Source organism: Lepisosteus platostomus, chromosome 4 (genome assembly GCF_059453375.1).
Source record: "Lepisosteus platostomus isolate fLepPlt1 chromosome 4, fLepPlt1.hap1, whole genome shotgun sequence".
NCBI lineage: Eukaryota > Metazoa > Chordata > Actinopteri > Semionotiformes > Lepisosteidae > Lepisosteus > Lepisosteus platostomus.
The window spans coordinates 7,800,913-7,828,591 of NC_142614.1; the positions used below are offsets into that span (position 1 = coordinate 7,800,913).

Genomic DNA, 27,679 nt, shown 5'->3' on the forward strand with positions numbered 1-27,679 from the left:
CTCTCACCTATGATCTGAACCTCACAGTGCCTTCTTCCTCTCTTTCTTTCCAAAAACCCAAACACACATTGAAAATCTACCTCTACCATAGACCTCTACCATAGCCTCTACCATGTCAAAAGCTCACTCCCCATAATTTCTATCCCTTTATTTTATTCTGTTGATGCATATTTTTGCACATAACCTGTTACCTTTTTGTTGTTTTGCACATTGCCTGTTGTTTTTTTGCACACTGCCTGTTGTCTCTGTCTTTTTGCTACACAATTGTATTGTTGTTGTTGTTTTTTCTCTTTGTACTACTTATGTCCAAGAGCTAGCTAAATAGCATTTCGTTATACCATATACCATGTATATGAGTGTAATGACAAACTTGAAACTTGAAAACTTGAACTTTTTTTTTTAATGCAATTTAAGATCCTAAAGAGAGTAGGCATGACTGTTAATAATGTGGACATTATTAAATCTCTGGTTATGGACAATACTACGCCACTGGCTTTCTGCCTGGCTTTCATTTTAAGTACTACCTTAATTGAACTAATTGGCTAAGAAGTAAAGTTAACACACAGTTAAATTAACACTGACCAGCAGCTATTTAGAAGTACCCCTATGGTAATGCAGGATACCAGACTTCAAGAGTGAAACTGACTCACCCAAACGATGTGCCTAATTAGCGTTATTCAGTTAATCCCTATTTCATGTGCTCTCAAAAATCAATTAACTGTACCCTTGTGCAGCCCCTCCATAATGAGAACATCAAAAGAAATTTGACAAAGACACCAGGTGGTTTCATACAATGTGCATAATTTCTTTGTTCTTTACAAATCAGGAAGATATGGTTCATATGTAACAGTCTGTACAACAGAAAATACAAAGAAAGTAAATCAAACAAATAAAAAAGCAGCTCTGGGTGTAAAGACCCCATATATTCACATTTCAGGTTGACACTGTAAGCATGTCTTTTCTTTAAAAAAAGTAATTTTCCTTTCTTTAAATAAATTATAACAATGGCCAACTGCCTCCATTAAGAAGCAGAACAAGGAACAAACTTCATTACCCAAAAACCCCTTCACTAAAGACGCCATTTCCCAGACAACATTTGGCATGGACTGTTATCCAGGTGAAAATATGGGATTGGACGATTCAAAGAATAAAACAAAAAAAAAGTGCCAAATTTAGTCAGCAGACATTCTTGAGTAGAGAAAAGAAATGTACACATTCTTGAGGTAAGTGCCTGAACTTCAGAGCAATTTCTCTTCTAAAGCTGCAAGATGTTAAATCAAATTGATTTTAAAGCAAGAATGATTTTACTGCTGCAATTGGTTTTACTGTAGCTTTAAAATCTGTATGAAGTCCATGTAACTTGCCCAGAGGACTGTGAAATAGGACAGATTTTACAGGTTTTCAACACCTGTACTGATGTCCTTAAATGAGATTAAAAACTCCATTTCCCAGAAGCCTCCTGCAACATTCTCCATTACCCCAGTGCACCATAGGCCTTGAGATCACTGGTTCTCCAAACTGAGCTCCTTAACCCTGATGTTACCAACCCCTTAGTTCCTGCACAACTCTTTTGTTTGGCCTAGGGGACTGATGTGTAGGGGATGAGGAACTAGGTGTGGAGACCAGGGCACAGGGCAGATAAGGCTAGGGTCGTGAAAATGTCCTGCAGCTACACTGACAGACACTGCCCTTAAACACTAAAGCTATTGCAAAAAACATTCTTTTAAGGTTAGAGCGCTAAATTAACTTTAAGAGACTTGTTGACAATGGCAAAACAGATGTCCCATTTCTTGCAGATGATATACTGCGTGTAACTTGTGAAGATTCTGAGGGACAACCACACAGCAGCAGCCAGAGGAATGAGTGGGAGGGTCAATAGAGACCAGGATACACAGTGTGCTGGTAACTGGGAAAAGGAGAATTAATTGTGGGCACCTGTGGTACAGAATGAAGGACAAGCCTTTAGGGGCTATGTTGAAGAGCCTGGGAAAATGAGGGTACAGTACTTGACTTGAGAGATAAAAATATAACTGGGAGATAAAGGAGTAAAGAGATGCCACTGAAAAAATATCACTTTCATTAAACCCTCTAGACAGATTTAAGTAAGCCTTATACCTTATACAGGCATTACTATATTTCACACGTTTTTTTAAGCTTCTTCAGGTTGCGTTAAAACTTCAACTTGGTGTCAGTAGCATTTAATAGGTAAGGGAACATTGGGCATTTTCTGATTAAATGAAAATGTAAACTTTCTCAAACACGCATTCCCCAGTTCTCTGTCTGAAGGCTTCAACTCAAAACACTGGTTTCCCCCCAAGTTAAGAGCGCCAACCCACATTGCCCATGACCCGAGCTGAATGGAAAAATTAAAATAGTGATACAAAAGATAATTTCAAAGTACCCCCAACAGTAAACGTTCAGCAGGATAGCAGGTGGAGGGGATACAGACTTATTTCAGTGATGTTCAGCTCTTCCACGCCCCAGAGGGAATCCATTTGGTTTTATAGATGTGTAGTCTTAAGAGAATGTCTTTTACTGCATCCAGTTCAACAGAATGGTATTCATCTCCGTGATGCTCAACTCTTCCCTGCTTGAGGGAGACAGTCCATTTGGTTTTCCAGGCATGTTTCAATGAGCTCCTGCAGCCTGCACGGGACGGCTCCGAATCGCTCAGTTCAGCGCACAACAGCAGGGCAGTGAATTCCACACTCCAGCCCTGCAGAACCACCGGCCAGCTCCCTCCCACACCCGAAGCCGTAAAAGCACACCTGACTCACTCCTCTTGGAACTTGGAAGGGTCGTTTTCTGTATCATCACGCCGACAAGCTCTGAAGAAACCACAACCTGTAATTTATTACTTTTATAGCCGGTCCAGACCTGCTCCTGGAGGGCTGGCAGTTCAACAGGTTTAACGGGTCAGTTTAAGGACCAGCAACACTGTAAGAGTGGGGAAGTGCTAATAAGCTGGTCCAATTAAGCAATAATGAGCTCAATTAACTCATTAAGAGTTGAGCTAGAATGAAAACTCGCAGACATTACAGCCCTCCTGGACCAGAGTTGGACATTTTAACAGCGTGATGTTTTTAAGAATGACTTTGTAAATTAAAACTGGTTATTGTGCTAATACTAAGTATGTGCTCATACACAAAATCAGGGTGAATACTATTCTTACAGTTTTAGAGAAAGCGTTCGGTTTTACTCCCAAGCTCTCAGGGGAATCGGAAGTGTGAACAAGGCTTCTGCTCGAGAGCAAAATCCCGATGTTATAATTATTCGAGAACAAAGTGATATAAATGTTGAACGCTGGAACAAGGAACACGCCCCAGCTGACCTTACACGCAGTTTCATTCACATATGCTTTATAGTTTGGGTGCCACACGCACTGCCGAATCTTCACAGCCACCTTCACGGGATCTCTTGAGGTTTGGACCCGAGGTCCTGAGAAGCAGCTGACTCTGCCAATACTCCCCCCCAAAACACAAAACCAAAGATCCTGCCCCACAGGTGAGAAAAGCAGATCTTTGTCTCGTACAGGAGCGCAGCTCTGCAATACAGAGGTCAATGCTTTTCAGTCGCTCTACACCACCTCCGGTCTCGGCCTCACTGGAGAAAGACTGCAAGACGGATTTGCAGATCGGATCCCGAAAGGCAGGAATGGGGATGTGCTGTTATGAGTCACTTGTCGCACTGTCGCTGCAGCCGTAGTGCAGGCAAGGTAAACGAGACTCCTGATGAGACCCTTGTTCTGTGGTCTTGGCGATACCCTTCCCATCACTGCCCACTTCTCTAATCGGCAACCCTCCTCCTTTTCCGCTTTGGATCAGGGATCAAACCTTCCTGCTTCCTGAGAGGGGAGCTGATTGAATGATGGCTTCTGCCCTTCTGCCCAGCGTCACTTTTATCGATCCCCCAGAGCTAGAAGCAGGGGGCGGCAGGTCTTAACACAGTGCTAACGCCTTCCTTAGCAGGGGGGCGCAGCCGAGAAATCGCCGGAGCGGGCTAAGGACCTAGCTGAAAGGCAGGCGGGTCCGCTGAATGTGGAGGCTGAGAAGGAGGAAGGTCAGCGACCGATGAGCTGCTGGCGCTGAACTGAGTCCCGGGATGCAGAAAGAGATGCGTGGTGTGCCCCGAACAGTTCAAGTGGAGGAAGCAGGGGTTGGCAATCAAGAACGAACTTCAAAGAAATAAAAACCAATTAAAAAGAAGTCCAGAAACATTGAGTGAGGAGAGAGTGGAGAGGCAGGGAGGTTTAGCTTATAGGGGAGGAGACCCAACAGGATCCTCCCTTGTCCTCCACAGAACCCCTCCTGCTCTCCCCCCCCGAGTCCTTTACAGGCACGTCCATCTTCCTGATTTCGCTTGAGAGTTTCTGTCAATTTGTTTTCAAAAGTAGTCCCCCCCCCCAATTTTAAAAAGATTCCAGAGTGTAATTCTGTTGCAAGAGCGAGCATGTGTGCAACCGGTGTGTGTGGAGATGCGTGTGTCCGTCCGGTTTACAGGCGGAGACAAAACTGGCACGTTTTCTGCCAAAGACCTGCGACCAAGTCTCCTGGGAACAGGAAGTGACAGGAAACGGACATAAAGAGAGGGAACGAGACAGAGGGAGAGCCCGATGGAAGAATGACTGAATGGCAGCCTGTGGAGGAAATCCTAAATCCTACGCGTATGAGAACGTGAGGGAGAGTGAGTAAGAGAATGCGATTGATGGCGAGTCTAAAAATCGCCTGCTTCTTCAAAATATAGAGTGCAGGCAGTGTCTCTCTTGACGGAACCCCTCCCCCCCCCCTTGCCCCTCCTGCTCACCCACCCCCAAAAAATAGTCTATACAAAATCGGCCGTCGCATAAAATGCCCCCGACGAACATCGCTGCCACTCCGAGAGATGAGGAGAACCCCGGAATATCCGCATTCCTGCCTGTCATCATCCCACAACACTACTGCTCACTCCACCCGGATGAGCAGTCCGTAGAGCAGTGTTCCTCCTTTCTCCTTGGTGATCCACTCGATCTCACTGTTGCTGAAGCGGGGATCCAGCGGCTCACTGAGACCCAGGCTCTGGGGCCCAACCTTGTAGGAGCCCGGCCGCACACACACCTGGAGAGCCACCTGGGCCTGATGAAAGCGATGGGAGCGTGGATCTCGGAATCTGCCGAGAGAGAGAGAGCAATTGTTTTTTCCCAATTCAATTCAAGGTGCTTTATTTAGCATGACCGATGGGTACAATCAGTTTGCCAAAGCAGATAAAACTAAGAAAATTAACATGGAACAAAACACAAAATAAAAGTAAAATAAAATCTACAGACATTTACAACAGAGACATGTCATAAAATATTGACATATACTGTAAACGTATTGAGCGTTATTGGGAGACAGGCTCACTGTTCCTCAGGCTGTGACTGGAGATCACATACTGGGCTGCCAGTTCAACTGAGTTCCCTCCTCCCTCTCCCAGTAGGATTGGGACCCGTTGTGATTCTGGCAGGTGTGGGAACTCTGGGACTAGATTTCTGAGTTTAGGGAAGAATGTTTCTCTAATCCCAGAGTATCTGTCTCAGTGCAGTAGGAAGTGCACCTCTGTCTTTATTTCTCCCCGCTGGCAGTGGGAGCACAGCCTGTCCTCTCTGGGCAGCCAGGTCTGCCTGTGTCACCCAGTTTCTATGGCCAGTCTGTGGTCACTGAGCCTGTACTTCGTCAGGGTATGAAGTACCTGAGAGCATCTGTATCACACTGGCCATCACACAGAGAGTGAGAGATGGCACACCTGTATCATACTGCCCATCACACGGAGAGTGAGCATCTGTATCATACTGCCAATCACACAGAGAGTGAGACACAGAATCTGGATCATACTGGAAGAGAGTGCAGTCGCCACAAATATTGGTACTGCACTTCCAATCAAAAGCAAATCCAAACTTGGGGACACTTACTGCACTTTAGGGGCAAACGTTTCCAGGCCAGAGTAGCGCATTGTGGGAGACAGCTGCACTCTGGGGGCCTCCCTCTCAGGAGCACTGTTCTCGGGGTCACTGTATCCATTCTGTGCTTCCGTCTTTGTCTGCGTCACGGAGAAGATGGACGCGGAGCCTGCAGTTCACGAGAGATTCATTTAGAACGTTGAGGAAACAGTACCCTGAGTGACTCTAAAATCCCAGCGATCCCAAATCAAACCAATAACAGCCCCAGCCACTGAGGAATCGTATCCATGGTTCCATTGCCAGGACCTACTTGCACTGGTTTAACCTCAAGAATTTTGAATTGGAAGCTATCTGCAATTTTATACCCATTGTATGAGGAATCAGCTGCTGCTCACATGGTTCCAGGGGTCTTCCGGCCCTCAGGAACATGAAGAGGAAAGCCCATCCTATCCCACCGCCCCACTGTGCGCCACCCAAAACCCTGGCCTATCCCAGGAGGCACCAGGCCCACTGTGCGCTAGCACTTGGGGAATCCTGGTCACAGTTGGCTAGTGACCAGACTAAAACACATCCGCGAGCCGCACACCGCGCACACCTGAGACGAGCTGGCTGTGGTCAAGGGTCCGCCGGAGAGACCCCACTGTAGTGCCATGGTAGGCGATGTGCCACTTCTTAAAGACGTTGGCCACCTCACAGCGAGGGTTGATCCTGTACCAGAGAGAGAGAGAGAAAAAGAGAGACAAACATCCAACAGCAGGTCAGAGCTGTGAACAAGCAGACGCATGCAAAGAAAGGGGGTCCTTGTCTGGCGTCCCTCAACACAGGGGCAATAAAAAGACATCCGTGGGCTGAGTTAATGCTGCAACGGTACGGATATTTCGTTCGTGTTTTCCAAATACCACTTTGTTAGCTTGAGCAAAGGTGTGCAGATGAATATATTAGGTTTTGTGTTAAATCTAAGAATTTCAGTTTTCTGCTGGACTATCACAATCGGTGTCAAAGCCCTGAAGATGGTAAAACCTGGAAACGGATCAGCTCGCTGCGCAGCGGGAGCCTGATTCCAGTCCTGCGATCACAAGATCGCTCCTGATTGGCTCAAACCGTGCGCTTAGGTCCAGCTCCCCAGGCGGGAGAGAGAGGGGGGGGTGCTGACCTCAGGGCAAAGCGACACCAGCCGAAAGGCAGGGCGTAGTCCTTGGGAGGCTCCCCACGCTTGTAGTACGCCTCGTCGCCCCGCAGCTTGTGGCAGGACTCGCAGTAGCAGAGGTTGACCTTGGCGTCCTCGTTGAAATACCCATCTGAGCAAGAAATGGGAAGGGAGTGAATGGATCTTTTTATAAAAAGAGTCTGAAGAGTCAAAGACCTCCGCTAGACTCCGCAACTTCTGAGCAGCATCGTTTTTTTACAGTTCAGTTACTGACTTTTAAGCAATTCTGGATGACGTAACACAATCGTACCCTTCTAGGCCACGTCAACACCATTGTTTCAGTAGCTAAAAACACATATATCAATTCCCACTTCGCTTCCCCTGATTGTTCTGTATTAATGAACATCAAGTTTTGCTGTCTGTGATTCCCAATGCCAACGGTTCTAGGGGGAGCCAAAACTTCAAAACAGGTCAAAAACAACAACAAATGAAAATAGTCCAACACCAAAAGACGTATTAAGAGAAGAAACTGAGCGTCGGTCAAGGGGGTGTTGGTGTGGCGCCCCCTGGTGGAACACGCACCTGGCAGGGTCAGCAGGTCCTTGAAGCGCGAGCACAGCGCCTGGTACTCGCACGTCTTCATGGGGTTCACCTCCGGCGGGGGCGTCCAGCACACGTTCTCCTTGATGCCTGGGGGAGGGGGAGAAGAGGCCGGTCAACCAGCCAGCAATTTCCAGCTCTGCCCACTCCTCCAAAATGCCACCTCGTTCCCTTATCCGCTACTAGCGGTGGCAAGAGACTGAGGAGCCACATAGCCTCCTCCCAGTGTGTCCCCGTCGGGGCCCTTACCTCCAACAGGAAGTGACCATGAACCGTCATCGATTCAATTGAGAATTTAAATTTAACAATTTAAAAGCTCACCATCAACCATGTCTGCCTTCTCCATGTCGGCCTGGCAACGGGTGTCACTGCCCTCACCGCCCACAGCTGGCACGTCGTTCGTCACTATGGTAACCTGCAGGAGAGCCACAACCCCGACAGCTGAGACCAACAACTTCCAGGCCAGCTCAGTTCATTGTTGGTCAAGCATATTCAGGACAGGAAACGGGAAGCAAGAGGACTGTGGGATCTTATGCACGAATAACAAATCTAGACCAAGCGCAGCTCTCTTATTTGTAAGCTATTCTTCATACTGAGCCCTTCCCAAGATGATCGCACATGTACAAAACCAAAGAATAGTTTATCTTTAAGATCTCGTGGGGTTTGCTGCTGCGTGCTGCCTCTGATGTTGCTCTTAGAGGTGGCTAACAGAAGAGAACACAGGGAGACTTGATTAGGATTCCTGAAAGATGCAGGCCTGGTCAGCTCAGGGGTTCTCGCCAAGACCACAGAACAAGGAGCCAGGGTAATGAATCCCAGGAGCAGCTTACAGAAGACGTACCTCACAGATCTACCAGAGGTATCGCCCCCTCCTCTGACATCTAGACAGAGTAAAACTGCTGTGGGCAGGGCGGAGAGGGCATCTGCCCTCTTGGCGTGAAAGAATGACCTGCAGTCCAGGGAGTGGCGCTGTGCATGCTGGGAGCCCACGAGTGACCGGGATCACATCCCGGCAGGGGCAGGGAGAGCTGTAGTCGCCACATAGGTAGTTTTCCCCGTCTTCTGCCTTGGTATCCCTCACTGCCGCTAAAAACCGAGTCTGTCTGCCGCAGTTGCGTGCAAAGCCCCCTCCATCCTTCATCTGTCCGTAAAAGCAGGGCGCCCTACCTGCTCGCACTGGCCGTACAGGTCGATGATGGGGAAGCAGGGGTTCGGGATGTCCTGCGCGGCCGCTCCCTGGTCCATCCCGTTGACGTACAGGTGCAGGCAGTTGCTGGCGTCCACCAGCAGGCCCAGCGCAGTTCCTTCGGGACAGGTGTCCAGGTTAGGGCCGTAGTTCTCACAGATCTGCCGGGAGGAAGGGAGAGAGGGAGAAGGGAGTGACAGGGCGACCCAAGGGACCTGCTGAAACTGGGGTAGAGGGAGAGAGAGACGGGGCAGCTAGTGGCCTGTCACACCCAGAAACGAGTGACCACTGCGGGCAGCAAGGAGATGGACAGTACAGGCCAGGCGAGCCATGATGCCGCTTGCTGGGAGAGGAATGTCCAAGAAACAGTGGTGACCAGTGGGGAAGAGTGAAACGGAGAAGGGCAGAGGAACACCAGAGTAACCAAGAGCAAGAAGTTAGCTTTTCAGGAGAGAAGAGAGTACCGCAGCTCAAGACAACCGGGGCACAGAAAACAGCACACAGCAAAGAAGAGACTGAGCAACGGAGGGCAGGAGAAAGGGAACGAGCAACAGAGGGAGGAAGCAACACTGATTGTACCCATTGTACCCATTGGTCATGCTAATAAAGCACCTTGAATTGAACTGCAATTGAATTGAGAGAGAGATGCACAACAGCACATGCAGACAGAGAGAGAGACAGACAGGGCCAAGAGACAGATACATTTTACTTTATTTTACTTTGATTTTATGTTTTGTTCCATGTTAATTTTATTATTTTTATTTGCTTTGGCAACACTGAGTGTACCCATCGGTCATGCTAATAAAGCACCTTGAATTGAATTGCAATTGAATTGGAAGTCGTACCTGCAGGGAGGTGCGGAAAGCAGAAAGTACAGGATGGAGAGAAGGACCGTGAGAAGCCGAGACAAGAGGCTGGGAGAGGAGAAAAGAGAGGGAGCAGTACCTTGAGGGAGTTGTGGAAGACAGAATCCCGCTGTAGGAGCCAGGAGGAGCGCTTGAGGCAGCAGGCGGTGGCGGGGAAGTTGAGCCTGTCGGGACAGTGTCCGATCACCCCCAGGGACAACGAGGAGGTCCACATGGGATTCAGGCGGTCAATCTGGAACTGGAGACACGCACAGCGTCACTAAGCAGAGGGGAGTCAGTGTCATTAAAGACAGTGTCTGAGACCATGTCAGGCGATTCTTAGACGAGGTCTGAGCCACTAGAGACTGTACTGTGTTGTACACTAAGTTCATGAGTTAGAGGCAGCATTATAGTCTGTGACAGTGGTAGCTTTAAAGAACAAACCAGAGGTGGCATTACTGTCACTGTGAAGTAGTGTTAGAGTTGGAATCAGTGTTAGAGCAAATGTATGAGCCAAAAGAAGCAACATTAATCAACATCAGAGGGGTTGTTGGAATCCATTATAGCTTCAGTAATGGAGGCAGGCTTAATCAGTTTTAGAGGCCTTAATTAATTGTACTAAGCGGTGAAAGAATTACAGTTAACGTTAAAGGTAGGAACGGAAACACTGACCTGGAAGAGCTGCTGTCGGGGCAGGGGCTGGGCAGTGACCAGCAGGCCCTGGTTATAGCTGGACACACGGGCAGCTGTCAGGTTCTGATTGGACAACTGGATGTTCTTCCCATGGTTCTCTAGGAACTCCATGGGCGTGGGCACCAGTGAGGCTTCGTTCTCACACTGAGAGAGAGGGAGAGGGAGACCACCGACTTCAGCATAACATGTGAAAGGCAAACGGGGTCACCCCACCACTCTCTCCCACCTCTCGCCCTCCCCCCACCCCGCCCCCATCCTTCGCCTCTCCCTCACCGGCGCGGGGTCCTCCTCTCCCTCGCTGCCGCTGTCCGAGGACAGCGAAGGGGCCTTGGTGCTCTCCGTCTCCTCCAGCACGGTGGAGCTGACGATGGACACGGCCGTCACCCGGCCGTACAGGTCCAGCACGGCATACACATTCTGCAGCGACAGAGACAGACCCTCGTGAGCAGGAGCAGGCGGCCTGTGCGCGTGTGTGCGCGCGAGGACACTGTGAGGACGCTGTGAGGACGCTGTGAGGACGCTGTGAGGACACGTGGGGCCGGGCGATGGTACCTTGGCCACGGCCGTGGCGGCAGGGCCCATGTCCTCGCCGTCGATCAGGATGTGCATGGTGTCGTCGCTGCAGCGCTTCACCCCCACGCGATTTCCCACCTGGGGGGGGGACAGACGGACAGACACTCAGTCAAGGAGCCCTAGGACCCCGTCCCGCCTGAAACCAAAACTCATTTCCGCCCTGCGGCTTCCTCCCTTGTGCGTCTAACGCCCTCTGATTGCGCACCGTGAACTGGTGTTGCATGCTGTTCAGTCGCACACAGGGTTTTCAGATTGCGTGGGGTTCACGCTCACTTGGAGCGCAAGACAGGCCATACGGTCAAGACTGCTTCCGATTCCTCGGACTGCAGACGTCCGGCCACTTGGCTTGGTCTCGCGACACTGTAGCCAGTCTGAAAAGGGCACGACAGCGCCTGCGCTTTTTTCCTTTGTGCTCAAAGAAATGTGGTAAATGTTCATGACTAGCTGCTCATTCCATAGCACCGTAGAAAGTGTCCTCACTAGTGGCAACTACTGGTGGTGGGGTCAAAGGCAGGAAACAGCAGCTACAGTACAAGGATCACATCCCAAGACGTAAAGACGGACTTGGCAATTCCAGATCAGGTGGGTACATATTAAAAAAAATCAAAGGGAGCCCATCTAATCTGACAAAAAATAAAGGACGCTCACGTGCCACACTACTGTGCACACCCATACAGAATCCACACACACCCATGCCGGCACACTCTGCTCACCGCCAGCCGATCCAGAGAGCAGCCATAGTTCTGCTTCTGCAGGATGCCGTTGCGCCTGACCTCTGACCCCGTGACCAGCCAGGTGACCTTGGACCGCAGCTCCAGCAGGGAAGGCGACAGGCCGGTGAAGGGGCAGGGCAGGTCCGCCGGCTGCAGCGTGGTCAGCCCGATGTGCAGAGAGCCGGACCACTGCGGGTCCACCTCATCGATCTTCACCTGTGCAAGGGGGCACAGAAGGGAGATGAGTGCCAAACCGTCTGAGAGGAAGTGGGGGGGGGGGGCTGAAATTCAGGAAAGAGACAGGGAGAGTACGAAAGGGTGGGCAGAGCAGCGGCTAAGGTTCTGCGCCTGTGGCTGGAAGGTTTCCGGTTCGTATCCCACAGCCGGCAGAGGAATCCTACTCCGTTGGGCCCCTGAGCAAGACCCTTAACCCCAGCTGCTCCAGGGGCGCCGTATAAATGGCTGACCCTGCGCTCTGAACCCAAGCTCCTCTCTCCCTGCCTGCGTGTCTCATGGACACAATAAATAAAAATGGCCAATAAAGTGATCTTATCTTATCTAAAAGACAGGGAACACAGGAGATGGGGGGGTTATAGAGAAAAAGAAAGATGGAATAGGGTTAGGGAAGGCAGAGAAAGGAACACAGACTTGAAGAACAGAATTGTCAGACAGGAATGTCTGTGTGGGAGAGCAGAGCAGAGCAGAGCAGGGCCTCCCCTTGCCTCACCTCAAACAGCTCGTCGGTCTTGAGCTCCTTGGCACTGAAGACGATGCCATGGGAGTACCCGCCCACACGCACTGCCTGGCAGCCCTCGTTCTGCAGCACCACGTTCTTCCCGTGTTTACTGTGGAGGCGGTGGGCAACGCCGGGCACCACTGGCAGGCAGACAGAGGGGGAGGGGGAGGGTCAACACGCAGCCCTGTGGTTCCGTATCTCTGAGGGCTTCTGCTTAGCTCCCAGTCTATTTATACAAGACCACTCCACCCAAATTAAACCCCAGCAAGACCCAGACCAGACCCAGAAGACGCCATGTGGATTATAAATGAAGCAATCTGTCGGCTACAGCACGCAGGCTCAAACACCACTTCAGTCCACTACAACGCTGTGACCCAGAAATGAAACCAGCAGTTTCCTGCCCAGCTGTCCTCCCAGACAGCACCAGCGTACCTGGCGAGTAGATGAGAAAGCTCTTCTCGGTGATGTTGCTGGTGGACATGCTGTTATCCAGGGGCCCCGAGGAGCTGGTGATGGACACCTGGACACACTGGCCGTAGAGGTCAATCACCGCGTACACGTCTAGAAGAGGAAGACAGAGGCAGAGATGAAGAGGGGTTTACTGGGTTCACTGTAAGTATGTGGGTAATGGGTGGGGTGGGACATTTACTTGAAGATCATACTGCTTCTCCTGCAAGGGTTTTCAGAGAAATGCAAAGAAAAAAGCATAAAAAACAAATATACACCCTGACTAAAACATTAAGAACGCCCAATCAAATGAATTTACCATAGTAAACCCTCACTGGCCAGAACAATCCCCCAGATCTAATAGACGGTGCAAGTTCAGGCTCAAACTCACTAATTACCCCTAGCTGAAGGCAATCAGATAGAAGATCATGGGATTGGGGCTGCTAATATTTCACACCCTTGCTTGAACCCGGGCCCTTCATTCCAGTCGTGATGCTCGTACAGAGCAACATGTCTGTCCCCATTGAAGGAGGACTGGGTGTAAGTTCCTGAACTGTCCGTGGATAATAAAAAATGAGTATAATGGGTTATATACCATATATAAACCCCATGGCTATACTTACACTGTGCAAAACAAATATCAAAAGAATATTACAGGAAATACAGTACTGCACAGTTTTTGGTTACACACTGAAACAACAAAAATAATCATCTAGCACGTACGTTTACAGTTATTGAAGGCAGTAAACTTCAGGAATACGTGATTCGGGAGAGATGCGGTGGAAACGAAGGCGTAAATGATCAATCGAGCTCCAGAGCAGGTCTGAGGAGCGTCACGCCACTGAGAGCAATGCTCAGGCTTGGGCCCGACACTGCGAGTACACAAAACCGCAGACATGGAGGAAGGGGTGGATTCCTAATATTCTGGCCAGTGGAAACTCTCCTTGTGCCGATTAATGGAAATTTGGTGGTGTCCGCAGCACAGGATGCCAGGCTCAAGGACAGAAGGGTACACCTTTCTCCCGCCACACTAAATTGGCATCACAGAGAGGTAAGAGGCAAAAAGCTCGTCGGAGCTACTCCTTCTCCCTGCAGGGCTTGGTTAGGTGGCCATGCCGGAGGACCACAGGCCTCCTGCTCTCATGCCCGGGAGAAGGCCTGCGGATAATGTTCACAGAGTCAGTGCCAGCACCAGCGCGGAATAGTTGAGTAAACTGGTTCCATTCACCTTTACCTGGTGGCAGCCCCGTGCAGGCCACACCCTGGTCCACGCCGTTGATATAGTAGTGCAAGTCGCCGCTGGCCGAGCGCATCATGCCGATCCGAGAGCCCGTGGTCAGCGAGTCCAGGTCACAGCCGTAGTTGTTGCGCATGGTGTTGCCGTCCTGCATGATGGCTGTACCACTAGGGGGCAGAAGAGAGCGGGGAGGGATCGTTGGGTGTTAGAGAAAGAGAAGAGATATACAGTGCACTCCAAATGTATTCATACCCCTGAAGAAACAGGAACAATAAAACAGATTTGCAGATTGGATGATGTTTCATGCTTCAGAAAAATTCTAAAAATGTTATTTTGGAATCTAAATAACATCACAGGGCAAGATCAAATTTGTCATTATTGATATACAGAAAAAAAGAAGGTCACATTTATTCACCCGCCTGTAGTTAATATTTTGTAAAGGCTCCCCTGGCAGGGATTAGACTTACTGGATTACCCCCAGCAGTATATTTTGAGGCTGAGAAGCAGAGAAGAAAATTCCCCCAGGTCCTATGGTTTCCGTTAGTGAACCATTACCATGAGTTAGAATCACAAATGCTTTATTGGACTGAAATCTGGAGATTGAGTTGGCCAAGAGAGGAAATAGCCTGCGTGCAGTTCACCATTGCTTTGTTGATTTGGATGCTTTGATCACAGTCATGCTGGAATGTCCATTTCATTCGAGCTTCAGCTTCTTGGCAAAACAAAAACACACATGCTGGAGTTCATGACTTCCCACATCTTGACAAGATGCAACACAAAATCGACTCCCACAGTATTTCACAGCGGGCACCAATGTGTTCTTAACAGAAAAGAGCCCAACATAACACTGATGGGCTCGTCCAAAAACCTCGCTTCATCTGACCAAGTCTTTGCCGTTACTCAAATGATATCCGACACGTTTTCGTCACCTCTTTTTGTCATTTACCATCTGAAGACATTTTTTCCTTGCTACCTAGCTATGAGCCCAACATTCATGCAGGTGACTTTTGAATTTCTATCTTGAAATTGGAAATTCACCAACTGTTGCTTTAGGATTTAGAGTTCAGACTTAGGGCTCTGCAATTCTTCACTGGAGATCTCTTCCTGGCAAGACTGCCATTGCCCCAGCAGCCTTAAGTATTAATAATGGACACTACAGTGGAAAGAGGCACATGTAGTTTCTTGTTGATTCTTTTATACCCATCCCCTACCTTATCAGCGATGGTCAACGGTGATTTGCCTGCTGTCTGCAAAGAGCTCTCTGACCTTAACCTAGATGACGCAGCTACTACTATTTGTTTTCCTCAAGTACCTCCATTTATATCCCAGAGAAACAGGAAACCTTAGGAGGCCTCTATATAGATCAATAGGCCTGCACTGCACTTCCACAGAGTATGATGTTATTGTTGACTTTTTTTGTGAAGTTTTATTGAAAGGGATACTTAGTGAATATGACTCATTTTCTAGAATTTATTTATGAAAAAATTGCTCTACATAATAGTATAATCATAACTATTTTTTAAATGAGAAATTATCGAATTCCTTCTGTGGTCTGACGCTTTTTTTCCTATTTCACTGGGGGGCATGAATAAATCTGGGGGGCACTGAGAAGATGTTATCAAACAAGCCTGCACAGAGGCAGTGAAGAAGCTGTCAGAATTAAAGAGAAAGAGAGCATGACTCGCTACTCTACTCAGGTATATAAATCAGACTTTGAATCTGGAGGCTTGGAAACAAGGAGCCAGTCAGCCAAATGACTGACCAATCAGTGTGCAAGGACAGGTTGGGTTGACTTATCAGCGCACAGTGAACGGTTTCAGATCAGGCACAATCTCCACTTGACCAATCAGAGACCAGAGTCAAGTTAAAATGACCAATCAGGCTCCACCTCTATGTCAACCAGAACTCTGGATTGTGCAAGAGAGCAAAGACTCTCTTCACTAACAAAGCAGAGACTCCCCCACCCCCCTCCCCCACTTTTACATGTATCTTGAGGCCCTACCTCAGCATCCAAGTGTCATAGTCAATGTCAGTCATTGTGTTGGGAAACTCCAAATCCTCGGGCCGGATTGCGGTCACCCCTGCATGATTTGGACACACAGACACGACATAGCTCAGCCCTGTCCCATCACACGCCTGTATCAGATTGGAAGCCATGCAGTGCAAAATGTGTATATATCTATTTTTGACTACATGACCTATCCTTCTGCGCACACATCAAAAACTGGCCAAACCAAGTTCACAGTGATTTGCATGGAGAGCTACTGTAGAGGTACTGTCTCCCCAAGAGTTTAATGGCCGCTGTGAGACACCCTCTGCGCATGTTTAACTCGCTGCACTTACTGGCCTTGCTCACTTTGACATACAGGGAAACCAACTTGTTTCCTCTTCTGGTTTCATTTGTTTGAGAAACGCTCAACCAAGCCCCTTCTCCCCCGCCCCCCCCAGCCTTCCCCAGTTCCCTGTCTGGACTGGTCTCCTCCCTGACTCACCGGCCTCTATCGATCCAGACCAGCGGTCTACCATCTTCTGAATGACGATTTCGAACAGCTCTCCAGCTCGCAAACACCTGTCGGGAACACGTGAGCGTGCCGTCATGCACACACGCTTGCAGGGAGCAACCGGAGTAAAGCAATTAACAGCTAGTCCACCGTGCCTAATGCCAGCAGCTGTATCACCTTGCAGCTCAGAACTGGCAACCGACTGGACCTCAGCAGGTGTGAGCCTCGCCAGTACCTGGATAGGAGATATGTATTGAACCACAGACCCTCTCTATGTTCCTAGCACAGAGACTTCCTGGGAAAGCTAAGGTTGATGCTGGAAGATGTGTTAGTGGGACCAGTATGGGGCGCTAATGTCCCAGAATGGTGATGGGGACACTATACTGTAAGAAAAAGGCGCCGTCCTTCGGATGAGATGGAAAACCAAGGTCCTGACTCTCCGTGGTCATAAAAAATTTCAAGGCATTTCTCTGAAAGAGTAGGGGATGTTAACCTGTCATGGCCAGATTTCTCCCTGGCCTTTACCAGTCATGGCCTCCTAATAATCTCCACCTCTGAAAGGGCTTCATCACTCTGTTCTCCTCCCCCGCTGATAGCTGGTGTGTGGTGAGCGTACTGGTGCATTTTGGCTGCTGTTACATCATCCAGTTGGTGCTGCACATTGGTGGTGATCGTGGGATTTCCCATTACCCATATAGCATTTTGTGTGGAGTGTCCAGAGAAGTGCTATATAAGTGTAAGGAATTATTATTGTAAGCGGCAAATAGGAGGGAAAGGATTTGAAGGATCTGCATTCCCTATTTCTCTTACTTTTCACAGGCCTGAGTCCCCATTTTTTCTGGGCAACCCTACCTATTGGAGATGACGATGGCATCGTTGAATTCGCTGCGGCAGTTCTGGCGCAGCGCAGTACGCCCCCCATTGGTGATGACAGCATTGCTGCCGTGCAGGTGGTGGAAGCGCAGGTCATTGGCCGACACCACAGAGCAGGGGCTGCTGGGAGACAGCTGGTTGTTGCCCTCCGAGGAGTCATCCGGCAGGGGCGGGAGGTCGGCTGAAAGAGAGAGCCACGGATTTTCAACAAAAATACCGTTCATACTCTCTAATTAACGTAACATCTCCCTACCTTACTTAGTTATATAAATCAGACTTTGAATTTGGAGGCTTGGAAACAAGGAGCCAATCAGCAAAATGACTGACCAATCAGAGTGCAAGGACAGGTTTAGTTGACCAATCAGTGCGCAGTGTCAATCTATAGTGAACGGTTTCAGACCAGGCACAATCTCCACTGACCAATCAGAGACCAGAGTCAAGTTTAGATGATCAATCAGGCTCAACTTCTGTACCTCAACCAAAGCTCAGTGTCTGAGCCTAGATCGGAGTTTAGGTTCAGTCTCATCTGACCAGTGGGACCTCAGGGTCAAGCGTGCGGCACCGATACTGACAGTAGGAGCACCAGTGGAGCACTGGATGTGGTGTGAGCTGGACAGCACAGGGGCAGAGACCCAGCGTCCCGTTCTTACCCATATCGTCCATGATTGTAGCTTGAGCCGCCTGACCGTAAAGATCCACCACAGCATACACGCTGGCCGGCACGTTCCAGGCAGCAGGGCCCTGTGCCACCCCGTTCACAAAGAAGTGCAGACTGCCGTCATCCTTCCGTACCACCCCTACAGTATCTCCCGCCTGTGGAGAGAGAGAGTGACGCAGTCACAGCACACGGGGCGTGAGAGAGAGAGTGACAGTCAACCGGAAGCACACAGGCCACAGGGACAGAGCTCACCTTCAGCCTGTCCAGGTTGTGTCCATACTCATCCAGGATCGTGGTGCCGTTGTGCATCACCCCATTCCCAGTCATCATCCACGTACCTGGGAAAGACGAGGAGAGTCGGAGAAAGAAATGTCACATGACTCAGGCAAACAATGGCAAGCAAGTAGGAACTAAAAAGGGGAAGACAGCTACTCCTTAAAATAAGACAACCATCTTCAACAGGCTCATCAGACATGGTGCAAGCAAGCACACTGCTGATTGGCCAGTTGGACTCACGAAAGGGAGAGAGCTCAGACCACGGGCCAGAGGTGGGGGGCGTACAGTTTACCTGAGCGCAGGTTGGTCATGGTGGACGGGAGCTGCAGGTAGGCAGGGTTGTGGGTGGTGACACCGATCTCGATGGAGCCTGCCCACTTGTCCACCATCTTGTCGATGCGCACCTGGAAGACCTCATTGGAGCGCAAGGGCCGGCTGCTCAGGACCACACCATGGTTGAAGTCGTCTGTCGCACTGCCCGAAAGGAAAGATGCTTTCATATTTGCAAAAGTGGCTCTCCGAAACGCCAACCATTTCTGCACCGAAAACATCTCGACCACAACAAGGCCAAACAGTACCTACAAGTGCCCAAACTATAAATTTTAAAAACTATTTCCAAGACAGCTCATGAATAAGGCTCAGCTGTGAAGATCAGACACTGTTAATGATAGAACTATGGAACTGGAAATAAGTTTTTTAGCAACAACAAATGGAATGGCCAATTTATTACGAACCAACCAAGCATGGGATCATCAATCATTTAAGACTTGTTTTGTGATCACCACTCCTGGAAAAAATAAGGACGTGGAGACATGCTCCTCTGTGCTATCAAAGCCAGTCACCTTTTAATACAGTCGGTGAGCTCCACAGTCTTACACAGTCTTCTCAGCTAGAGAGTTAGCACTGACTGGAAGGGCTGGGAAAGGCATCTTATCTAGAGGATGCACGTTAACACCAGAAATGACTAACATCCGCTCCGTTCAGATCGCCATGTCCTGGAGCAAATATCTTAACAACTAAGAAATGGGGACTTTCGGATCCTGGACCGATCCCATTTGAATTACGTATATCGAGGTCCGTGACCTTCATAAAAATGTCACTATCTCAATTTAGAGCATTCCAACCCACACCCAAGAAAAAACAACTAGTTTCTTTCTTGTTGTATAAAAGTGAGAGGAGTGCTCAGTGCGAGTATTTACAGCATAGTGTGCAGTATCCCACGAGCCTGAAAGGGATGAGGTGGGCTGGCAGGGAGATGGGTGGGGACACTCACTGAGGGCGAAGCGCCGTGCGGCCATCATTGATGATGGCGGCCTTCTGTCCGCAGTTGGGGTGGAAGAGGAGACGGTCTAGGGCCTCAGGGTCGGACCCCAGATGCATCGGGGGCCGAGGGCGCCCCACATCTGGGGACAGCGCCCTCATGATGGCGTTGTTGCGCCGCAGCCGGTCGCTGTGGTTGTGGTTGTGGACAATGGTGACTTTCACTGCCATGCCGTAGAGGTCCACCACACCGTACACCGTACCCGGGGTCTGTGTGGCTGCCACGCCTGAGAACAGGAGCCAACCACGGGGCATGCAAGTCATTAAGACTCCAGAAAGAAACCAGCTGCAAAACAACATGGCGGCCGTCTCCATTTCCCTGCTAACAATGCAATACGAGACACCTGCTCAAATCATAAGCTGAACATTGTAAGACACCCACTTAAGAAAATGTTAAGAAACACAGTCACACAACGGCCTGAAGTGTCATGGGAGATCCAAAGTTGGTCAATGATCAACATCATCGCACAGGTGTGTAAAAGGCTGGGGAGATCCCACCTGGAACATTCATCAACACAATCACAAAGATTTCTAAAAAACAGGCAGACCATACCTTGATCAATGCCATTGATGTAGAAGTGAAGGGCACCACTGGTTTTCCTCATCAGGCCAATGTGATCTCCCTCCTGGAGAAAGAGACAGATAAAAGAGTGGGGAGGAGAAAGGGATGTGACGGGAACGCAATGAGGAGAACATGGACAACAGGAGAGGAGGAGGAGGAAGCCAGGGATATAAGGAGGGCAGAAACAAAAGGAGAGAGTCAGGTGAGAAAGGCAAAGCCTCCCTGCTTCTCCAGAAGGTCTAGTGCCTGGTCAGACAGATCCGACTTGCATCCCCGAAACTTTCACGACTGCCAGGAGGAGGCCAACATCAATAACGTATTTAACTTGGTGCAGCGTTAGTACAAAAGGACATATAACTCATAAACAGCTTCAGTGCTTCACAGACGTGTCCTGCATGTATTCTTCATTCCAAACGCACTCTTCATTAATGAACTGAAGAGATTATTAACAAGCGAGCCAATTAAACTCACTTGCTAGGTGTAGGCAAACGATGATTTACAGAGACTTGAACAAGGTGCTGAGCGCGGCCCTAGAAAACATCTCTGCAGTTTAGCTGTCAATGAACGTGATGGAGTGCTAATTAACAAGGGCGCTTGCTGCAGTAAAGCAGGAGCGGGGCGACACTGGAGGGGGTGAGCGACAGCCTCACCTGGAGCTCATCCAGGCTGAACTCGCAGTACTCCCTGCGGGTCCCTTTTCCATTGGTGAGGATTCCACAGCCGCTCATCATGATGGTGCCTGGAGCAGAGCAAGGACACACCACAAGTCAAGGCCAAAGGAATATCTTCTGTCTCTAGCACAGCAGAAGGGTCCCAAATCTTGAAATGTTACCGTTAACTGTTGCTACAACAGTGGTTAACTGCGAAACACAGAAACGAAGAGGGTTTGCCTTTAGCACTGAGAACAGAAACTGGCAAACCATGGGATTTAAGCTGATTTGCCGAGAATCAATAAACTCCTGGATCATGGGGATCATGAGGGTCTGATCACCTGGGTCTCCTGGCTTTTCATGTCTACCAGAACCTCTCACTCTTTCAATGACTCTAACAGTCTGTTTCAGAGCTGGAATGGGGCACCAGGTTAGTGTACCACACCTGAGCGTAGATTGGTCATGGTGGCTGGATAGTCCAGGTTGTTTGGGTTGTGGGTTGTCACCCCGATCTCAATCGACCCGGACCACTTGTCCACTAGCTTGTCGATCCGAATCTGGGACACGGAAAGAGAGAGTTGAGAGAGAGAACGACTGACCGACAGATTCCCAGAGAGAGGACGGGCAAAGCCCAAGGACGGGCACCTCAAACATCTCGTTGTGCCGCAGGGGCCGGTTGGTCATCACCACGCCGTTGTTGAACTCGTCCAGGGGGCGGCGCCGCTCGGCCGTCTTGTTGTTGTTGCTCAGCTTGATGAGCGTGCCGCACTTCTCGTGGAAAAGCAGCGCGTCGTTGGTGGTCATCCCGGGGGTCCCCGCCCCCAGCGTCGCAGACACGCCTCCGCCGAGGGGGCTGTTGGCGCTTGAACTCCCGCCGCCGCCGCCGCCCCCATCGCCAGCCCCGCCGCTGTCCCCCCGGGGCATGGTGGAGCCCCCCCCGCCCCCCTCCTCCCGGTACGCAGACAGGATGGCGTTGTTGAACACGTCCGACAGCTCCTGCTCCGTCAGCACTGAGGGGAGATGGAGACGCAGAGTCAGCCGCTTCTGGGATCCCTGCAGGCCTGTCCCCGCTCCGGGTGCAAGTCAGGAGGCCAGGTGCTCCAGTAGTTAAGGTACAGGCCTCGCTGCCAGGAATAAATAGCTCCCGGCCAGCTCGGACCTCACACCTCTGGAGTACCCCCTGAGTGAGCTTCGGAACCTCCTTGGGCTCCATCCTTTCAGATGCAAAGTCAAACCAAGGATCTGTCGTTGGCAACTTGGCAGCAGTAGCTGTTGATGCCACAGTTCACTGCATAGTGCCGATTTCAGACTAAATGACTCGTTACTGCGATTATGATTCATGATACACAGCCACTCGGCCACAACTAGGGAACCTAAGCTCAGAGATGCTTGAGAACCACCCTTTACAGACGGACCATCCAAATCACATCATTCGCCCCTGGGGCTGCGCCAGAGTCTCACCACTCTCTGTGTCCAAGGTGCTGGGGAACTTGTCTGGGCGACTGTGGCTGCGGGAGAGCTCCGGCACTGAGGACAGGGAGACAGAAACCAAGAGAGAGTGACTGAGTGCGGCAGAGAGAGGCCGGACAGCCACAAGGGGGAACAGCCTTCAAACACGCACTGAAAAAGTAAAACGTTTTTATGACTATCTGTCTACCAGTCAAGGAACTCCTGGGTTCCAAGATAAACCAGTTTGCATTGGTTGTATAGGCCAAATAATCTACCCCCAGATTTCTCCAATGCCCCAGGGAAAAGAGACGCCCACCCTCCTCTAAACCCCCCAGCCGAGAGTGAGAGGCCCACCCTCCTTTAAACCCCCAGCCGAGAGAGACGCCCACCATTCTCTAGACCCCCCCAGCCGAGAGAGAGAGGCCCACCCTCCTCTGAACCCCCAGCCGAGAGAGACGCCCACCATTCTCTAGACCCCCCCAGCCGAGAGAGAGATGCCTACCTTCCTCTGATGCCATGACGGGACCCTCGCTGTCTCGGTCCCTCTCCCTCTCATTGTCTCTCGGCTCCTCCTCCGCCGTGCCCCCCTCCTGCTCGGGGCGCTCGGGGGGCGGCTCGCAGCTGACCACCGTGACCTGGGTGCACTTGCCGTACAGGTCCACCACCGCCCAGAGGCGGGGGGGCAAGCCGGAGGCGGCCACGCCGCAGTCCTGCCCGTTCACCCAGAGGTGCAGGTCGCCCTGGGCGCTGCGCTGGATGCCCACGCGGTCGCCCTCGCCCAGCTGGTCCAGGTCGCGGCCGTACTCCTCCAGGATGGAGCGCCCGTCCCGCAGCACCGAGCAGCCCGACACGATCCAGGAGCCGCCCTTCAGGCCCGTGGCGCTGCTGGGGAAGTCCAGAGCCGCCGGGTCCAGGGCCGTCACGCCGATCTCGATCGAGCCGCTCCACGAGTTCACCTGCAGCGGCGGGGGCAGAGGGAGAGGGGACGCAGGTGAGGCAGCGGCACGTAGGTCCCGCGGGCAATCGGAAGGGCAACCTAAGCGAGATCGGATTCTCCTGCAAAGATCCGCAGGGAGAGAGGCAGGGTGCCAACGACGGTGGACAGAGGAGACCTTCATGACGAGAGGCAGGATGCAGACGATGGCGGACGGCGGAGACCTTTCTTACAGGAGGCCGGAGCTGCTCTGCACAAGAGCGTCTGGCTCATCTGGATGCACACTGGCTCCCTGATAAAGCCAGCCTGGTATGTGCCGGACATTTTCTCATCTTTCCCCCCCAAACCATATCATTTTCTCAGCTGTTTATTATGCCTGACCTTCACAGTCTGTGTCAAATAAAGTGGCTAGAAATGAAGACTCAGGAAAACAGTTTGGGAATGACAGTAAGAACTTGGAAAAAATAACAGTAAATCCTCGGTACTTTTTCAGATCCCATCAAACTGCCTGTGAATGCTCTTGATTCTAGGGATTATAAGGTCAGGAATCTGGCCCATGGAGCCTTCCGTTACTTAGAGCAGCTGTGCAGCTTTCAAAACTAAGTTATGTTATTTAAACCAAAACAAAATGTGGGTGGACAATGTATCATAGCTCTGTGGCTAAGGATCTGCGCCTGTGGCTGGAAGGTTGCTGGTTTAAATCACGCAGACGGCACCTGAGCAAGCCCCTTAACCCCACCTGCTCCAGGGACGCTGTACAATGGCTGACCCTGCGCTCTGACCCCCAGCTTCTCTCCCTGTCTGTGTGTCTCATGGAGAGCAAGCTGGGGTCTGCGAAAAGACAAATTCCTAATGCAAGAAATTGTATAGGGTTAATAAAGTGATGTGATGTCAAATTTGTCAAAACGGTAGCCACACGTCCGTACAATGAGCTTGCAGGTAAAAGCCAGCTCATTTTAGTAATGATTAGTAACACTTACATAGCGCTTTTCTGGACACTGCACACAAAATGATTTACAGGTAAGGGGGAATCCCACCATCACCACCAATGTGTAGCACCAACTGTACAATGTGACGGCGGCCAGAGTCCACTAGTATACTCACCACACACTAGCTACAGGCAAGGAGGAGAACAGAGCGATGAAGCCAGTTCATAGGGATTATGGCGAGGCCATGACTGGTAAAGGCCAGGGGGACATTTAGCCAGGACAACCCCAGTTAACACCCTTACGCTTTTCAAGAAAAGATGTTTAAGGACCACAGAGAGTCAGGACCGATGGCTGGCCCCTTGTTTTTTTGTACAGTATAGTGTCCCATAACTATACTGGAGCATAAGGGCACAAACAGACTGGAGGGTGAGCGCACCCTACCAGTCCCACTAGCACCTCCTCTTCCAGCAGCAACCTTAGCTTTCCCAGGAGGTCTCCCATCCAGGTACTGGCCAGGCTCACACCCGCTGAGCTTCAGTGGGCTGCCAGCTGTGAGCTACAAGGCGATACAGCCCCTGGCTATATAGCTATCTTACGGCAAATTATTCTCGAACCCTTTAGAAATAGTGCATAGAATCCTTATAATATCCTAACATCACCCAGCTTTTTCTAATGCTATAGACGTGGACTTTGAGAGCCGTTACATTCATTATAACATTTGTAAGTGGACTGCATTAAAATATCTGGGTTTCCAAAAGAGGGAATGTGGCACTGAAGGAAGAGGTCTGCATAGTTTTGTCTGCTCTTTGGATTTCTGTGGTGAGATTCTGTGTATCTGAAATTTCGGAAATGCTGAATTGGAAATTGGAAAGCTGAATTTCCCCTCCGATCGTTGCCAGGAATCTCCTGATAAGAGCACGGACGGCATGACAAACCAGCCAACCCAAGACCACCCCAAGCCCTGACAGCGTCCGGTCAACTCCGTACCCTCACTTGAAAGAGTCCAGGTCATGGCTGGTCAAGGCTAGCAGCCCAGGATCGACCCTGTCGGGCTCGAATGAGACTTACAGGCTTGATCGCCTGCCAATAATGACCCCATAATGAGTCTTCTAACTCGCTGATTAATAGATTAATAGCCCACATCTGGCTGTCTTTAAAGAGAAGGCTGAAACACGGTGAACAAGGCCATCGCTGGTATCCCCGGAGCACGTCTGCCAGGCAAGAAAAGGCACAGAGCCTCGCTGAATCTCTCTGCCGAATCACAACCGGTTTCATGCCAGACAAACCTGCCCTGCTCAGCTCCACGTGATCCGAACATCTACAGCAATGCCAGAGGTCAGAGGTCAGAGGTCAGAGGTCAGAGGTCAGAGGTTGGAAGCCGCGGACTGAAAGCTGTGCCAGGGCTTCCCAGCGGTTTCCCCAAATGTCCTGAGCGAGCAAATACCCCCGCTAGACAATGCGTCTGTAGCTCCTGATTCACAAATACGTAGCGCCAACGATCAAGTCATAAAGCATCACTGGGTGCAGACAACAGTCTCGTCAACACACTTTACATTGTGCTGTTAACACAGCACTTGACCTGCATGTAATTCTCTAATGCACAATGTATATAGGTTTACACACTGCATTCATACACATGCAATGTACAGTGCACAAGGAGAGGTGCAGTTATTTAAAGGGCAAAGCACTTCATACTCCATATTGCATGTTAAGAAACAATGGAAATGTCCAGTAACAACCATTGCATTAGGGTTCAGAATAAATGTACCACAGTACTACTTCTGCGATCATGCAGACTGGAGTTTGGAGTCCCGGAACAGAATTCTCCTCCTCTGTTGCATGAATCCTTACAGAAAAAATCAGTTTGTTGTCCCATGTTTCCAGAAAAGCTTATCCGGTGCTTTTCCAGTGTGCTTTTCCACTTTCCCCAGTGGACAGCGATGTACCCATCTGTATGAATTTCCAAGGCCATACTCATGCCTAGAGGCCCCTCCAGCCAGAGACAAACTGGACTTCCGGGACGCCCACAGCTTTCCAGTTTGTGGGACTCTTAACGGGCTTTTCCATCCTCTCCCAACTTGCTGTGCCGGAGGAAAGTCCGTTTCCGATCAGGAATACATAATTAATGATGGACAGGCAGGAACTGACCTTGGGAGAGGATGAAATATTTATGTCGAGCTGCACAGAAATGCCAGCGATTCCGCGGATCCATTTCTCAGCACGGCAAAAGACTCGTTCGACGAGCTCGAAAACAACTGGACAGCGCAATGGCCAACGAAGGGCGGGCAGATTTTTAATGCCTGGGAAAATAACGCGAGGGAATTCCGCTCTGCCGCCCGACCTGAAAATGACGGTTTCAGGTTTGGACAAGGCGATGCAGACCCCTCTAAAACCGACTCACATAGGCTTCGGACAGTCTAACCGAGTCCCGCAGCCCATGTGACGAAAATAAAACCAAGTCACACACACGAACGGAGTTCGGGGGCGGGGGGTGTTGTCGCCTGCTTTAGGCAACACCAAGTCGCCACCTGCGCCGAACACCGCAGCCCGGAGCGGTGGGCGCACACACACACAGCGCCCTGACCTCCAGCGCGGCTCAGGCCATGGGAGAAACCGACAGGACTGGCACCCAGGCAGCCCCCCCCCTCCCACCATGACCACCACTGACCCGTCGCGTCCAGAGCGGATACGCGCTCTTCAAAAATGAAGATTGCTCATGCAGACCAGCGGACACACCAGGCATGTATTTCACCAGGCAAGATGCACCACCTGTTTCATTTCATCCCGTGCCTTAGATTTCATCTCCGCGCCACCCCACCCCAAACACACAACACAATTCCGTATCACTGGATGCGGCACTGCAGAATTATTACCGTGTGCTAACAACATCCACCCTGCAGATACGTGCAATGCTAACACTGTTTCAAACAGTAGCCCCGAACCCCGACACCTGTGCTGCTGTCTTGTTTTCCGAACCCACTGGCCCAGGTGGATCCCCGCGGAGCGACTCCCCTCTCATCCATCTCCGCCTAGCTGAGCTCCGAACCCTATCCCTGCCTCTCGCCCGTCTTTGCTCTCGTATTTACCTTTTTATCGATGCGGACAGTGAAGACATCCCGGTCTCGCAGCGGCTCACGGCTCAGTACAAGACCGTGGTTAAATTCCTGTACCGGCTGATTACGCTGGGCGGTTCGGTTCGAGTTCGACAGGCCGATCAGCTTTCCGCTGCGCGGATGCAGCTCCGCCATCTTCGCAGGGGCGGCCCGTTCGCGACGCCTCTTTACGACACCGAAACCAAGCGCGGCTCGCAACCCGCTTCGATTAGATGGGAAGGCAGTTACGACAGTATCTCTCATTTGACGGCAGAAGGTCAAAATGGAATTCTGTCACTTCACTTTACAGCAGAGTGTCAAAAAAATCAATGTAAAGCTCTGTG

General features: G+C 50.5%; 1 protein-coding gene across 3 annotated transcripts; it reads right to left on the reverse strand.

Moving 5' to 3' along the window:
- Positions 1 to 784: 784 nt before the first annotated feature.
- On the reverse strand, positions 785 to 27,552 carry neurl4 (neuralized E3 ubiquitin protein ligase 4). Of its 3 annotated transcripts, none has more exons than XM_088628050.1 (29): positions 27,330 to 27,552; positions 22,883 to 23,336; positions 22,393 to 22,458; positions 21,577 to 21,941; positions 21,377 to 21,488; positions 20,932 to 21,020; positions 20,273 to 20,345; positions 19,673 to 19,946; positions 18,692 to 18,873; positions 18,376 to 18,461; positions 18,116 to 18,278; positions 17,445 to 17,646; positions 16,584 to 16,660; positions 16,094 to 16,172; positions 14,089 to 14,258; positions 12,840 to 12,968; positions 12,399 to 12,547; positions 11,672 to 11,887; positions 10,938 to 11,036; positions 10,659 to 10,802; positions 10,365 to 10,529; positions 9,793 to 9,951; positions 8,829 to 9,008; positions 7,983 to 8,076; positions 7,644 to 7,751; positions 7,068 to 7,212; positions 6,510 to 6,622; positions 5,927 to 6,083; positions 785 to 5,145 (listed from the first exon to the last, which is right to left on the reverse strand). In XM_088628050.1, exons 1-29 carry the CDS (start codon positions 27,489 to 27,491, stop codon positions 4,941 to 4,943), a joined length of 4,617 nt encoding a protein of 1,538 aa, XP_088484176.1. In that variant the 5' UTR covers positions 27,492 to 27,552; the 3' UTR covers positions 785 to 4,940. The 3 variants fall into 3 exon arrangements, with proteins under 3 accessions (XP_088484176.1, XP_088484175.1, XP_088484177.1); XM_088628049.1 differs by having other exon boundaries at positions 14,083 to 14,258; positions 27,330 to 27,550; XM_088628051.1 differs by lacking the exons at positions 16,094 to 16,172; positions 16,584 to 16,660 and having other exon boundaries at positions 14,083 to 14,258; positions 27,330 to 27,550.
- Positions 27,553 to 27,679: the final 127 nt, after the last annotated feature.

What these genes read in the sequence shown, in the direction of transcription:
- neurl4 (XM_088628049.1), bottom strand. Translation starts at nt 27,491, where the DNA reads ATGGCGGAGCTGCATCCGCGCAGCGGAAAGCTGATCGGCCTGTCGAAC. An exon ending in CGCACGGCGCTTCGCCCTCA is followed by an intron (nt 18,874 to 19,672) that starts GTGAGTGTCCCC and finishes CCTTTCGGGCAG; the next exon opens with TGCGACAGACGACTTCAACC. An exon ending in TGGTGTCGCTTTGCCCTGAG is followed by an intron (nt 6,623 to 7,067) that starts GTCAGCACCCCC and finishes TCTCTGGTACAG; the next exon opens with GATCAACCCTCGCTGTGAGG.